This window comes from Melanotaenia boesemani, chromosome 21, assembly GCF_017639745.1.
Source record: "Melanotaenia boesemani isolate fMelBoe1 chromosome 21, fMelBoe1.pri, whole genome shotgun sequence".
Taxonomy (NCBI): Eukaryota; Metazoa; Chordata; class Actinopteri; order Atheriniformes; family Melanotaeniidae; genus Melanotaenia; species Melanotaenia boesemani.
Genome location: NC_055702.1, coordinates 2973785 through 2989246, shown reverse-complemented (window position 1 = coordinate 2989246; position 15462 = coordinate 2973785). Strand labels below are relative to the sequence as shown.

The following is a 15462-nucleotide window of genomic DNA, read 5'->3' as shown; positions in this document are numbered from 1 at the left end:
GATTTTTAGCATAACTGTTTGAAGCAGAGTGCTGACCTTTAATCTTTGGCTCCAAAAACAGTTTCAGAAAAGAAAAAATGTTTAGTGAGCGATTCAGAATAAGTCAGTAATAGAACAAGGTTTAATCTGGTTCTGGAAGAGATCTTAAAAAAGTCATAAAGTCATGGCACCATGATGGATCATAATTTAAGATGTGAGGCTGTACTTCTGTTCTTTAGATATTAAGTTTAAAGACAAGATAATAAGATACGCATATGAGCGTAGTACTTTGAGGCGATCGCGCTCTTGGGCGGAAGCGGAACTGGATGTGGTGGGGGGACAGATTACACCACTGCACCGGAAATAGTAAGTGAAAGTGATGTAGCCCATTAAAAAAGGCAGAGTTGCACACATTTATACATTTTATTTCTTAATATCCCTCGGGAGAAATGTTTTACCGAGCGATATGTTTATAGTATCAGGTAAAATATCTCGGAAGGATTTTTGCTTACTGTAATTTGTTCCGGGGAAATCAAAACAAAAAGTGGTGTTTGTTAGCATGTGGCTAATTGTTGAGGTCCTGTATCGAGCCTCCAGCAGAGGTTTTACGTTTCTGCAAAACAGTTATTGCTGTTAACAGTTAATGTAGTAAGATGTTCAAGAAGCAAAATTGTGAAAAACAGTAGCTAAAGAAAAAGCTAAGAAGTAAAACGAAACTAGGAAAGACGACGGGAGAAAACAAGGATAAAGATCGGTGTGGCCTTTCCTTGGTGGAAGTCACTGATGAGGGGCAAAGTTTTTTCTTCTGGACAGGTAATTTAATCCACCAGTAAAAGCTCATTTTTGATAGCATATAGAACGTGGGCGTAAAGCAGTATAGCAGCAGCCATAGTCACATAGCATTATATCCTTTTAGTAAACGTAACTATTTCGCTTGAAAATAACTGATTTAATGGTTGATTTTTGTGTAGCTTCAGTTTAAGACAGTTGTTTTAGAAAAGCGGCAGAAAATCTAAAGTTATACACCCTAAAATCTGAAAAAAACTACAGAAAAATCTCCGATTTGCGGACAAGTAATTAAAATAAGAGAAGAATCACCGGTGGAACTGGGATGCCTCGAAGAAGGAAACTTCAACCTGATGATCCCAGAGGGCTGGATTTGGTGCCCTCCATACCCGCAGAATCCACATCAGAACTGGAGCAGACACAAAACAGCAAAGATACCAGTAAGTCACTCACATCTATTCATTTGTACTGTAGCATATTAACTGTTTTAGGCACGAATACCAGTGCATTGCAATCCATAAAAGTGTCCAAGTGATTCATTTCAAGGTCTCCCCTTCCAAATTTTTCAGTCTTGAAAGAAAACGCTTATGAATGGATTTTCAACAGGACCAAGCACAAAAGTCACTGCGTCCACTTGTCTTATAATAAATCTAGATGATGTGAAAATGACGTTATCAATAATTCAGTTGTCATTTGGCATATCTTTCACTTCTCTCCATTCATACAACCCCTTTCTCAATCATTTAGAGTAAGAAGTGCATGAACTTTAGAAAAAGATAGAAAACTATTGTCCATTAAACATGAAACCATTGAATTGTTTGTCAAACTTCTTTCAGGTTATTGTTTACTCAGATTACATAATTTATTAAAGATTACAGTCTAATTTTACAATTCATATAACAACTAAATACAGTTACAGAAACTTTTAACTTCATATATTTTGAGAGTTAGTTAAAGAGCATAATGATTACTACCAGTTTGGGGGGGTCATCTGTGAGTAATACACAGTATTTTAAATAATTTATTATTTATCATTTGTCCAACACTTAAAAAAAACTATACACCATTATAATTTCCTTTCCAGATAAGTAAGATGTTTTTATATTTCATTCAGTAAAATATTAAGTACATTGTTTGAAATGACAAACTCACCTGAATGGATTCAGAACACGTATTTAGGGATAAACGGTACCTCTTTTTACGTCTTTTTAATCATCTGTTGACTAGATCATGCCCCGACCTCCAGAAGTTAAGCCTAAGAACCATGAGGAGTGTTTTTGACTGTTAAAGTGTAATTACATTGCGTCTAGATTTCTTGAGCATTTTATACTCAGTTATAACCACTACATGTAACGTTGTCTTTGCTAGCTGCGTTCTCAGCGTGGCTTGTGGTGATGTGCACCAATCATTATGCATTGACTGAAATAAGTCAAATATGAGTGGCTTCAAAGATTATGCATTTCTTTCCTGTTTGTTTCTATAACCAAAAAGAAAATATAGAGGATACATCTGTTTTTGTTTGATAGACCTTTACGTGACTATTTTTTTAAAATCCTGCAAATGCAAACATTTTAAATAAGTATATACCATTTTCTGTGTGTTGGAGGATGTCAGAATGAAGCTAATGGTGGTGTGCTAGATGTTTGCTTTGATACAGACAGGTGGAATATGAATATAAGGAACTATTTTCCTAAAGTAGCAACAGGTTTTAATTATTTGCCATTGTAGCATGGATCCTTGCAGCTCAGGGTGTAAGGACAGTCCCATGTGAAGTAATAACAGTGACTTCTGGTTGTTTCTGTTTATATACCTGTTTCCGTCAGGAATATTGGGATTAAAATAATGCAGCTTAGTTGAGGTCATACAGCCGTCTGATCATCCACTAAACCTTTCTTCTCTGTTAGATCCACGTTAATGCAACTGATGTCACTTCATTGTCTTTAATGCACATTTATCTTTCAGTGTTACCTGCAGATGTCCAGCCGCTGTTGGTGATTAAGGAAGAGGTTCCCTGGTCCAGTCTGGACCAGCAGGACCCAGAACCTCTACACATAAAGGAGGAAGAGGAGGAACTCTGGACCAGTCAGGTTGGAGAAAAGCTTGATGGAAAGGAGACTGACATCAGCAGGTTCTCATTCACTGCTGTTACTGTGAAAAGTGAAGATGATGAAGAGAAACCTCAGTCCTCACAGCTTCATCAAATCAAAACTGAAGATAGCAGAGACACAAAACCTCCAACTAGCAGCTCAGATACACAGATGAAAACAGAAGCTGATGGAGAGGTCTGTGGAGGACCAGAACCAACCATGAACCTGGCTCCAAACAATTATTTACAACAAAATACTGATGAAAACGAGTTTTTTGAGGCTGAAGTTAGTATTGATGACGACGAAGACTATTGGCAGGATCCATTGTCAGATTCTGAATCCGAAACTGAAGACGGAGACCGTGATTGGAGGGAGACCGGAGAACCTAATTCAGGTGTAAATAAGGATTTAGGTTGTAGCGCTTCAAAAAAGTCCGTCACCTACTCTACGAGTGGTAAAGACTGTGAGTCGTCTCTTAAGTCAAACAAGACAGTCCACGCAGGGCGGCAGACGTTTGTCTGCAGCTACTGTGGCAAAAAAATTATTTATGAGTCAGATTTTAAGAAACACTTAAGAGTCCACACAGGAGAAAAACCATATCACTGTGACATTTGTGGTAAAAGTTTTAGCCAGCGGGGAACTCTTTCAAATCACATGAAGATCCACACAGGGGAGAAACCTTTTACGTGCAATGATTGTGGAAAAAGATTTAACAAAAGGGCACATCTGGAGATGCACATGAGAATTCACACCGGAGAAAAGCCATTTAGCTGCAACATTTGTGGTCGGAGATTTCATCGAAACGAGCATCTGAAGACGCACGTAGGAGTCCACACGGGAGAGAAACCATTCAGCTGCCTTATCTGTGCTAAAAGATTCACCCGAAACACACTGCTCAAGACGCACATGCGAGTCCACACTGGTGAGAAACCCTTTGCTTGCAGTGACTGTGGAAAAAGATTCAACCAACGTGCAAATCTTAAAACGCACATGAGAGTCCACACAGGAGAGAAACCTTTCAGCTGCGTCGTTTGTGGCAAGAGATTTAACCAAATCTCAAATCTTAAGACACACGTGAGAGTCCACGCAAGGAAGAAGCCGTATCCGTGTGATGAGTGTGGAAAGAAATTCAACACGGAGACACACCTTAAAACACACATGAGAGTCCACAAGGAGAAAAACCGTTTGGCTGTGATGATTGTGAAAGATTATTTTGCCAAAAACACAGCTATTTAAGGAATTTTGACCTTTAAAAAAAAAGGTTGTGACTATTTGTAAAATTTTAAACAAAAAATCTGAAATGTATTTTTTGACGTTGCAGACGTGTGAATCTAAAATATTTTCATTTGTCACCAGCTTCATTTTAGTGACAGATGACAATTTAGGGAAACATTTGATTAAATTTTTATTACCATTATATAGAATATTCCTTCAGTATTTTGGAATGATTATCAAAAGAAAAGACAACAAAAGTTAAGCCGGTTTCTTTTTCAGAAAATGCAGCAAATGTGTTTATCAGCCTGTAAACATGTTAAAATATCTGAAACAATTCATAATTAAAACCATTTATAATTAATATTCACTGCATGAGATGGGTCATTTTAACGTTTTTTAATAGTCGCTGGAATAAATTCAGTAGTTTGTGACTACCATCATCATATGGAAATGTGATTTTATCTGGTGTTGATGCATTTCCACCACCACGAAGGGGAAGTAATGCACAGAACTGTTTGCCACCCACATGAACACAAATGAAAAAGAACTGCTTGACCACTTCCTGATGTATCCGTGTGAGATTTGATGTTCAGAATCATGTAGAACTGAAGACAACAGCTATCAAACACTTGTGTGTGGAGATCTTCCTCATACAAACTCTTCTAGGTGAACCATGGATGTTATATATCAGGACCACGCCATGTAACTCTTCACCTTTCTTTTGTTTTTATATTCTGTATGAAACACTTTGTAATAAGAATGACAGCATATGAAATATAAATCATTGGCAAAATAAATGATGAGTTTGTGTATTTAAGTGCAAAACTGTTGTCTTTCCAGGGTTTGTTAGAAATCCAAGAATATTCAAATGTTTTCCTGAGTTATTTATACATACATGAAGGCAAGGCAGGTGTATTTGTATCACACATTTAATTACAAGACAGTTCAAAGTGCTTTATATAGAACAAAAGCATTGCAGCAGGGTGCAGAAGAAGCCTTAAAAGTAAATTAAATGGCAACAACCCAGCTGCCCTCAGCTCCCCGGGGAGGTGGTTGCATTAAGAACATAACTAAATGGAGCTTCTCCAAATGTTTTAGTCACCACTTTACAATCTAATAAAAGACCAACCAATGACTACCTGAGTGCTGTGGTCGGGTCATAAACTGAAAGTTTGATGAACGTTTTTGGACTGAGACCATTTAGACCTTGAGAAACGAATAAAAGAACTTTAAAATCACTCCGGAAGTGCGCAGGAAGCTATTACAGAGAGTTTAAGTCCTTTCTGGTCCTTCTCAGGACGCAGCAGCTGAATTTTGCAGCAGCTGTAATGTATTTAGGTTTTTATTAAAATCTGAAAAAAGGGCAATAATTAATTCTGCAGGTAATAAAGGTATGGATCATTGTCTCCCTGCACTGGGTTTAGAGAGGATCTGTCTCATTCTGGCAATATTCTTTAGGCAAAGGAATCATGTCTACTTTATATTTCTAATATTAGATATAATTTTAGATATAGTTTTTTATGCCTTTCGAATGGTGACTTTTCTCTGCTTTCAAAACTTATAGATGTGATGGTAAGGGTGTGGTGAGTACCTTCCGATCGGTAATGATGGGTTTTCTATAGATTGTGTAGAAATGGTCGTGTTTCCTACGTTGAACTACAAAACCCACAAAAACTAGCTCCGGATTTTTACCATCCACAAAGTTTAGCCAATCATAAAGTCTAAACTTTGTCTATCATATAGTGTGATGTCATCGGCAGGGGCGGGGCCCTGAACACATCTGGTACCTACACCGTGACGGCTCGTCGTTAGGTTCGTCGTTAGGTAAGCAATAATAAGAGTTTATTAGTCGAGAAAAGTTCATTTTTGAAAATACTCTTATTGTTTTTTCATATATGGCAGAAGGTAATATTTACCTAAAGATTAGTGTAGTTTAAGAAAAATTAAAAGTTTGGTTCATTCTTTTTTAGTAAAAAAGTTGCTGCTGCTGGTCGTTAACCATTTATTTATGTGACGAACTTAAGAAGCCAAGTTAAGGGAAAAGGTGAGAGGCAACAGTAAACCAAAAAACAAACACGCAAAAAACAATTACAGAACTTTTTAGTCGATGGTTCTTTTTTCCAAACACCAACTCGTGTGAGCATATGAGGCACTGAAAACTAGATTTAAAATAAATTGAAAAAGTCTCGAGGCCATGAAGGTAACTAAGGAAATATTACAGGCCACGGTGTTAATTAAAGGCCACATTTTTCAGAAACAACATAAAACAATTTGATAAAAATAATTTATTTTCTCAACAACTTAATATGCAAGAGCTGCAGGGACATTCAGCAATACCACATCAATCATTTCATATTATAGAACTTACCTTTATTGGTGACACAAGGTCAAAGTGTTGGCATACACTGGTTAATTTTCATCTCCACCATCGAAGTTCTCTTGTAATTGATGGTGTCTTGTAACAATATGAAGCCACACCAAACATATCCCATCTCCAAATAACAAGCTGAACAAAATTTGAATCAGTCTCCTCACTATTGGTGTTTTAGTGTAACTTGAAGTCTTTTATACTATAAAAAAAATCTATTTGTAATAATGACAGGCAGTTTTTTTAACTGATCCTTTGCATTTATCAGATTTATTTATTTTTTTATGTTTATATTTATGTCCACACAATGATGTCAGTTGTTTTAATGAATTTGCTAACTGGGTGACATATGTGCACCTGACAGCTGTTCCAGAGAAACAGCAGAAGATCCAGCTCATACGTCCTAAACTCAGAGGAAATTTATGAAAATATCTCTGAACTGCAGACAAGGATCAAAAAGCTGAAGATCACAGGTGAAGAGGGATGCCGCGAAAGAAACATCTTCTACCAAATGACCCGAGAGGGCTGGGTTGGCTGCCCCCCATATCTGCAGCATCTTCATCAGAAATGGAGGAGACCCAGGACAGCAAAGATCTCAGTAAGTCACACGCATTTGTAGTTCCAAGAGTTCCATCAGATGGTGAGACCTGGGGTTGTCGACACCTGAATATCTCCATACATCTCTAGCTCTGAAAGTCTGTGTCTGGTTGCAGACCAGGGGCTTCGTGGACTAATGCTACATACACATGAAAATGTTCTGTTAGCATGTTTCAAGTTGGGATGTACAAAAACCAACTCTGTGTGGCCAAAGTTTAGCCACTAATTGCACTGATTTTCTCAAAGATTGTGTAGTTGGGAGGGTCAGACTGCTGCTCAAAGTGTTCTCTAGCACATCCCAAAGATACTGATTGGGGTTAAGGTCTGAACTCCTGCAGCCAATCCATGAGTTAAAATATCTTTGAAGCCTTTTTTAAGATTAGCCGCATTGATAAGTGTTTTTTTTAAGGCTACACAACTGTTTAGTCCCCATTCCTCGAGTTCATATTGTTCATGTCGAAATGTTCTTACTTTCACTGTTAAACATAGCCATGAGTTCTGTTTTTTTATTTATTTATTTTCTTTTACCTTTTAGTTTCAGCAAATGTGTAAGTGATTGCAGATCACAATTTTCACATTTCTTCCTGGAAGACAATGGTTCCTTCCAGTGTTTAATAATTCATTGGACAGTTCTTAACCCAGTTTTAGTAGATTAAGCATCTCCTTACATGTTTTTGATGAGGTTTTTGAAAACGTGACTTCACATCTGAGTGCAGCTGTCACATGATGTTGAAATGTCCCACAGAGAGACAGCAGGAAGTACGACTGCAGCGAGTGGATTTGTAAAACCGTGGACCCTGCAGGTTTGAAACCAGGATCAGAACATTTATCACTCTCCTTTGTGATTAGCTGGTTGCAAGATTTTAAAAAGCACATTTGATTTAAAAACAGTTAATTGTTCAGCCCTAACTTCCTGGTAGGTAAATGGTGTTGATGTGGAAAACTGAATGAAATAAATTACTTTATAATTCTTCCCATTCCTGTTTGAGCGTAAAAACCCTCAACGTCTCGATGTTTGTTGTCTTATTTAATATGTCTGTATGTGGTGGAATGATCAGAGTAAATACATATAAACTCACTGATGTCCTTAATTATCACTGTGTTTTAGTGTTACCTGGACGTACCCAGAATGTGATTAAAGAAGACGTTCCTTGGAGCTCCAGTCTGAGCCTGCCAGACCCAGGATTTCTTCATGTAAAGATAAAAGAGGAGGAATGCTGGACCAGTCGGATAAAACAACAGAAGGCGGCTTATACCAAGAGATTGTTGTACGCTGTTGTTACTGCGAAGAATGAGGATAATGAAAAGAAACCTCAATGCATACGTCTTCATGAAATCAAAACAGAAGACAGCAGAGAGGCAGAACCTCCAACCAGCTGCTCAGATACACAAATGGAAACTGATGGAAGGGACTGTGGGGGACCAGAACCATACAGGAACCCATATCCAAACAATCGTTTTCAACAAAATAATGATGAAACAGAATTAAACGAAACTGAAGATGAATATTGGGAGGAGTCTTTGTCAGATTCTGGACCTGAAATTGAAGACTGTGATCCTGTTCAGATGGAGACCAGAGAACCTCAGTCAGGCGTAAACAAGAATTTAGTTTGTTGCACAAAAAAGTTCTTCACCTACTCTGAGAGTGGTCAACAGATTTTGGACTGAGGTGTCTAAGCATAGCATTTGTATGGTACACACTCAAGTTTTTACCATATAAGGTTTTCTGTCCTACAGACTGGATTGACACAAGAACATGCATTCTATGCAAATGAGCATCCTATAGGCAAACTCTATGACTGGAGGACACAGGACTGAGGAATTTTCTTTGTTTAAACCCTAAATAAGACAGAACGACACATCAGGTCTTTAGGTCTTCGTTCTGGTTTTGGGACCTCCAGATTTTGCTGCAGAAATCTGTTTTGATGTCTGAACTTTTGTAATAAACTTCTTTTTATTATTCAAGTCAGCGTCCAGAGACGTTTTTGCCTGAAAGCCAATTTTTCCACATCTCCTGATCAAGATACATCAAATCTGATCAAGATACATCAGGACTTAAAAAGAACTTCAAACCCAGTGGTGGAAAAAGGGCAATTAAAAATCTTTCCACCTTTTCAGACAGTTGTAGGTTAGCGAAACAGCCTAAAAAGGATTTCCATGTCTTGTTAAATTTGTCCCCTGATTCTAAGAAAATGATGTGTGGTCATCTATTTCAGCAGGCATCAAGGTCAGCATACATCTGGGATGTCTTGTACGTATGGGCCCTGTGGAAAACTTAAATTAGGTATTCAAGTGAAGGTTTTACAATTATATTTAAATCTGCAAAAGAAAACACAAGTTTTATTTAGCAGTTTAATCAGAGGAAATCTTTTAACAAAAATGACTAGCGTCAGAACAAAGCGCGATGGTAGGAATGTATAATTTACTGTGTTGTGTTGCAGGGGGAAGAACACAATGGTCGGACCGGTTAGCATGTAGCTAACGCTCGCTGTCCTCTGCCGATCCACCGTGACAGTTTTCTTTCTACACAAGAGTTGCTGTTAACTTGTGAGGAGCTTTAGCGACTAAACTGTGACATACCGAGTGTTAGAGTAAACAGATTGAAGAAAAAAACGAGGGAGAGAGAATTATCGCCGTCGAAGAACCAAAACGAAACCCGGAAAAGACAAAGGATAAACAGCTATTCTACCAATGGTTGTCTTTTAATTAATTTATTTGGAAATGTAATTAAAAAAATAATCAGTTCTGTCTTGGTGTTAGTTAGAATATAGCTATGTACAGAGTTATCAGCACAAACTACACAGTAGTGAAAGTCGATTTCACTTTTTATTTATTTTTTTTAATCCACCTCAGTCGAGGAGCCTGAACTATAAAGCAGGTTCATTTCAAGAACTTAACCACTGGATTTTTACTATTATTCCAATGGCTTGTTCGCTCTCAAACTGGTTAATTTGGAGATAAAAAGTCAACATGTGTAGCAGCGCTACCTTCTGACCAGTTAGTGGTTTTAGATTATTTAAATGTTCATTTAATGTTGTCATTTGTTTAAAAGAATAACCGACTGAACGGTTGATATTTGTTTAACTCCAGTTAAGAGACAGCTGTAGAAAGACAGCAGAATATCCAGTATAAACACCCTAAAGAGGAGAATCATAGAGCAGGAATGTCTCAGAGGACGAGCCTTCAACCAGATCAACCTGCAGCATCCACATCAGGCCTGGAGAGGACACAAGAGAGCCGGGTTCTCAGTAAGTCACACATCTGTTGGCGTGTATGACAGTATATTCACTTACATTGTCATTTCTTTTATTGGGCAATAGTAACAATAATAACAGCAACAACTGTATGACGTTTGAGAATATTTTGTTGAAAATTATTCACAGATTTCACATTTTTAATGTAAGACATGTATTTGAGGGAATGGTTGTTTTTTTTATTTATTTAATCTTTATTTAATCAAGAAATGAAAAATCTGTAGGTTTTAAATCTCTTTTCCAAAAGTGTCCCGGCCAAGTTAAGCAGCAGCCCAGATCGTCAGTATTAAATCCAACAAGCCACATATACAGAACACAACATTTTAAGTACATGTACATTTGAAAAAAAAAAAGCTTTAAAACCGTCATTAGTTTAAACATCAAATTATCAAAACACCAGAATCTCTGAACGTTTAGTCACCAAAGTAAAAAGAGGCTGAATGGTCAAATAAAGCACGTTCAGCCAAACGTATCAGCTTCTAACGGAACCCCTTTATCCTGCTAATTTATGAAGTTTCTCAGTTTTCAAGCCTTCCGTTTAACATTTTTATTATCATCTGTTTAGAAATGAAGTTTTTACTGATGGTATTTTAAAATCTGAATTTGGCAAAAACAAAAGAAGCAAATTTTCAGAATATGAGTGCTTTGTCACAGCTGTTAACATAATCCACCAGAAACCACTTTACACTTCGTATTTATGACAGTTTTCAAGCCTTACAGGTGAAACTAAATAAATAGAATATCACGTAAAACTTAATTTATTTCACAAAGAAATTAATATGTAGACTCATTATATGCAGATTATTATATAATCTAAATCTCAGAAAATTAGATTACATGAAATCAATTTAAAAAAATTAAAAAAGAGGACTTTGAATCCAGAAATGTGACCATCTGAAGAGTCTAGTCCTTCATGTGAACTCAGTACTTGGTTTGAGCCCCTCTTGCATGGATTCCTGCCCCCATGCGGCGTGGCATGGATGTTATCAGTCTGTGGTCCTGCTGGGGTGGAATGAAGACCAGGATGCTTCAGTAGCGGCCTCCAGCTCTTCTGCATTGCTCAGTCATGTGTCTCATCTTCCTCTTGGCAATACTCCATAGATTTGCTACGGGGTTCAGGTCTGGAGAGTCTGCTGGCCAGTCCAGCCCAGTAATCCTTGGTCCATGAACCACGTTCTGGTTCTTGTGGCAGTGTGGGCCGGTGCCAAGTCCTGCTGGAAAATAAAATCCGCATCGCCACAAAGCTTTTCTGCTGCAGGAAGCATGAATGCTCTAAAACCTCCTGGTATATGCTGCATGGACTCTGGACTTAATAAAGCCCAGTGGACCAGCACCACCACTGTGGAAACATCACGCTGCACTTTAAAGGTCTTGGATTGTTGCCTCTCCAGTCTTCCTTCAGACTCTGGGACCTGGATTTCTACATGAGATGCAGAATCTGCTCATCAGACCGGTTTATGTTTTGTTTAGTCCAGGTGAGACGCTGCAGATGTCGTGTTGTGTTCAGTCTGGCTGGACTAGAGGACTACGAGATGTGAAGTCCGGGTCCAGGATCCGTCTGCGTGTGGTTGCTCTGGAAGCTCTAACTCCAGCCTCAGTCCACTCCTCGTGAAGCTCCCCCACATTCCTGAACGGCCTTTTCCTGACCGTCCTCTCCAGCTGCTTCATCCCTGCTGGTTGTTCCACCTTTTCCTTCCACTCAGCTTCTTATTGATGAGCTTTGATGCAGCTCTTTGAGAGCATCCAGCTTCAGTCACCTGCTGAGGCTTTCCCTCCTCGTAGAGGATCCAGTGATGGTTTTCTGTCCAGCGGTCAGGTCAGCAACCTTCCCCTTGATGCTGGATTCTACTGAAACAGACTGAGACCATTTAGATGCTCAGGAGTCCTTTGCAGATGTCTTGGATGATTTAGCTGATTAAACTGGACCAAAATGAACTTTTTTCTTCTTCTTGCTTCTCGTGGAGACTGTAACAAACTCAAAGAGGGCCGGTCTAACTTGTTAAGAAATTATTTTGCTTTAAGAGCATCAAATTGTGTCAGTAGAGGATAGAAAGCTAAAGAAAAGTTTTCAAATTCATCCTGAATTCCTTCTAAATCCTGTATCTTTTTTTAAGGTATGTAGATCTTTGATTTAATTAATTGTGTTTGTTTTACTTGTTGTTTTTGTGGCCTCTAAGCCGGTATCTTCAGGTTGTGGATCACCGTTCTTGCTGCTCAAGAGTTGAAAGTTGTTTTTGTAACTGTAGAAGTTTTTTTGTTTTAGATTTTTCAGGATTTATTATACAAAGAAGCTAATTTTTGTCTTTAATCCGTCTACCTGCAGATGTTCAGCAGCTGGTGGTGATTAAAGAAGAGGTTCCCTGGAGCTCTGGTCTGGACCAGCAGGACCCAGAACCTCTTCACATAAAGGAGGAAGAGGAGGAACTCTGGATCAGTCAGGAGGCGGAGCAGCTTCATGGACAGACGGCGACTGATAGCAGGTTCTTATTCAGTGATGTTACTGCGAGGAGTGAAGATGATGAACCTCAGTCCTCACAGCTTCATCAGATCAAAACTGAAAACAGAGAGACAGAACCTCCAACCTCCAGCTCAGCTGCACTGATGAAAACAGAAACTGATGAAGGGGACTGTGGAGGACCAGAATGGGCTAGTAGCCCAGATCCAAACAGTCTGTTCCCACCAGATGCTGATGAAAAGGCGTCAGGCTCCTCTGAGACTGAAGTTAGTGATGATGATTATTGGCAAAAAACTTCAGATTTAGGACCTGGGACAGAAAACAGTGACATTTGGAAATGGAAAACGGCCTCAGAGTCTGTTTTAGATCAGGATTTCGCCGCTAACGCTGCTGAAAAACCCTTCAGCTGCCCTGACTGTGGCAAACAGTTTTTACACAAGCTCTATCTGCAGAAGCACATGGTCATCCACGCGGCAGTCAAACCATTTGCTTGTGATGAATGCGGGAAAAGATTCAACCAAAAAATACATCTTAAAACACACATGATTGTCCACACAGGAGTCAAGCCATTCAGCTGTGAAAACTGTGGAAAAGCATTTCATTCTAAGTTAATTCTAAGAAGACACATGAGGAGAGTCCACACAGAAGAGCACGAGAAACGGTTTGGCTGTGATGTTTGTGGGAAAAGGTTTAGTGAGCGAGACATTCTTTCAAACCACATGAGAGTCCACACAGAAGAGAAACCTTTCACTTGCAGTGACTGTGGTAAAGGTTTCAAGTATAAATCATATCTTAAGGGACACACGAGACTCCACACGGGAGAGAAGCCGTTTATCTGTGTTGATTGTGGTAAAAGGTTTAGTGATCAAGGAAATCTTTCTAAACACACACATGTACATACAAGAGACAAACCATTTGCCTGTAACAACTGTGGAAAAAGATTCAAATATAAGTCCAACCTGAAGGGACACATGAGAGTCCACACAGCAGAGAAGCCGTTTTCCTGTAGTGATTGTGGAAAAAGATTTAAATATAAGTCATATCTTAAGGGGCACATGAGAGTCCACACAGGAGAGAAACCATTTGCCTGTAATTTTTGTGACAGGAGATTTAACCAAAGCTCCTCTCTTATTGCACACATTCGAGTCCACACCGGTGAGAAGCCTTTCGGCTGTGATGTTTGCGGTAAGAGATTCACCGAACAAGGAAATCTTTCAAGACACGTTAGAATTCATAAGAAAGAAATCAGTTCATTGTGACATTCATTGTGAAAGGTTTTCACTCTCTGTGATCTGAAGAAACACCTGCATGCACACAGTAGAGAAAAGTTTCAGACGTTGCTTCAGAATGAGCCACCAGGTGGCAGCACCTTGCAGAATTGGATTAGAGAACAAGTGGTTATATTCTGGGGTGATCTGGATCACTGCCTGGATCCAGGATTTTTTTTATTATGGTGACAATTTTGCCATTAGAGCTTCTAACTCATTGCCAAAAAATGACAATGTCTTGGCTTGTCTGTTCTCTCTGAGTGCTTCTCGTTTTATGTGTAGTTAATTTGTTCACTGTCATGCTTATTTTTAAGGTTTATTTACACTGGTTAAGATACTTTGCTGCTTAAGTGGTTTCATATTTAAACAATTTCTTCCAACTGTTTCGACGTGAAATGCGAGATCGCTAGCTAACAAAATGGACACTCAAGGTGCAGTTTTATGTGCTCACTGAGACATGGTTGCAGGAACGTGTTCCAGACTAATGCACTGCTTTAAGGCTGTAAGAGCAGATTGAGACAATAAAGTTTGCAGAAAGCTGAAGGAAAGAGGAGTTTCAATGTCACCCTGGACATGTTACTGTAAAAGAGAAGACATCAAACTGTTAGACTTTTCATCCAGATTATCCAGCTGGTACCTCTACAGACAGCCTGTGCCATCACCAGCTCATCATTGCTAAGCTGCAAACACAACATCCTGATGCATTCATGGCTGTCACCTTAATGAAATTAAATAAAAAAATAACTGATAAACTTTAAGGGTGGATATAATGTAATAGTTTTATTTCCCTTTTGTTAAAATGTATGCGTTAATGTGCTCAGTTAATACAGTTAATTTGCTAGTAATCTGTTTAATTGATTTAGTATTCATTTTTCTGCAACCCTCGTCTTTATGCTCTGTAAATGGTGACCTCAGGTAAGAGATGGCCAGAGGCTTTCATGAAGCATCGAATCTTTTCATGGAAGTAGTTCACTATAGACAAAGCTTTGTATTAATCTTTATTTGCTCTATTAAGCCATCTACTGGAAAAAAATTTAATATATAGACGTTTCACAAGCGCGTTATTGGCCTGGCACGTGTATTTTTCCACTTCAGTAAATGTACCTTTAAGAAATAATGATAATTAGAGATGATGGAAATAATGAAACTGGGTTGATTACAGTAACTTTGGTATTTATCTTTGTTCAGAAATGATTCCTGATTTGATGCAGTATGTCGGTTTTCCTTAACTAAGCTGTCATTTATTATGAATTGGCTCAAACTGATTTGTCTGTAAAGTGTCCTGAGATGATGATGTTGTAAAGTGATGCTATACAAATAAAGATAAATTGAATTAACTTGCAAAGTCTCACTGCATTCCTGTCGAAGTTCTTCACCTTCCTTCTGTTTACCTTCTGTTTACAGTTCAGAACTAGTATCTAGTTTTTTAATATAGACATTTGTTGTATTATGT

At 38.5% G+C, this 15462-nt stretch overlaps 3 protein-coding genes across 6 annotated transcripts; all 3 read left to right on the top strand.

Annotated features, from left to right (window-relative positions):
• Positions 1-321: 321 nt before the first annotated feature.
• Positions 322-8720, top strand: LOC121632339. The gene is made up of 3 exons (XM_041973743.1): positions 322-345; positions 6881-7033; positions 8141-8720. Exons 2-3 carry the CDS (start codon positions 6919-6921, stop codon positions 8698-8700), a joined length of 675 nt encoding a protein of 224 aa, XP_041829677.1. The 5' UTR covers positions 322-345; positions 6881-6918; the 3' UTR covers positions 8701-8720.
• On the top strand, positions 338-4879 carry LOC121632335 (gastrula zinc finger protein XlCGF57.1-like). 2 transcript variants are annotated; one of them, XM_041973736.1, is made up of 3 exons: positions 338-792; positions 1049-1205; positions 2728-4879. In XM_041973736.1, exons 2-3 carry the CDS (start codon positions 1091-1093, stop codon positions 4086-4088), a joined length of 1476 nt encoding a protein of 491 aa, XP_041829670.1. In that variant the 5' UTR covers positions 338-792; positions 1049-1090; the 3' UTR covers positions 4089-4879. The 2 variants fall into 2 exon arrangements, with proteins under 2 accessions (XP_041829670.1, XP_041829669.1); XM_041973735.1 differs by having other exon boundaries at positions 1030-1205.
• Positions 8721-9496: 776 nt separating the features above from the next.
• LOC121632334 (zinc finger protein OZF-like) lies at positions 9497-15346 on the top strand. 3 transcript variants are annotated; one of them, XM_041973734.1, is made up of 3 exons: positions 9497-9726; positions 10123-10280; positions 12610-15346. In XM_041973734.1, the coding sequence occupies exons 2-3, from the start codon at positions 10196-10198 to the stop codon at positions 13998-14000; spliced, it is 1476 nt and encodes a 491-aa protein (XP_041829668.1). In that variant the 5' UTR covers positions 9497-9726; positions 10123-10195; the 3' UTR covers positions 14001-15346. The 3 variants fall into 3 exon arrangements, with proteins under 3 accessions (XP_041829668.1, XP_041829667.1, XP_041829666.1); XM_041973733.1 differs by having other exon boundaries at positions 9497-9755; XM_041973732.1 differs by having other exon boundaries at positions 9497-10280.
• Positions 15347-15462: the final 116 nt, after the last annotated feature.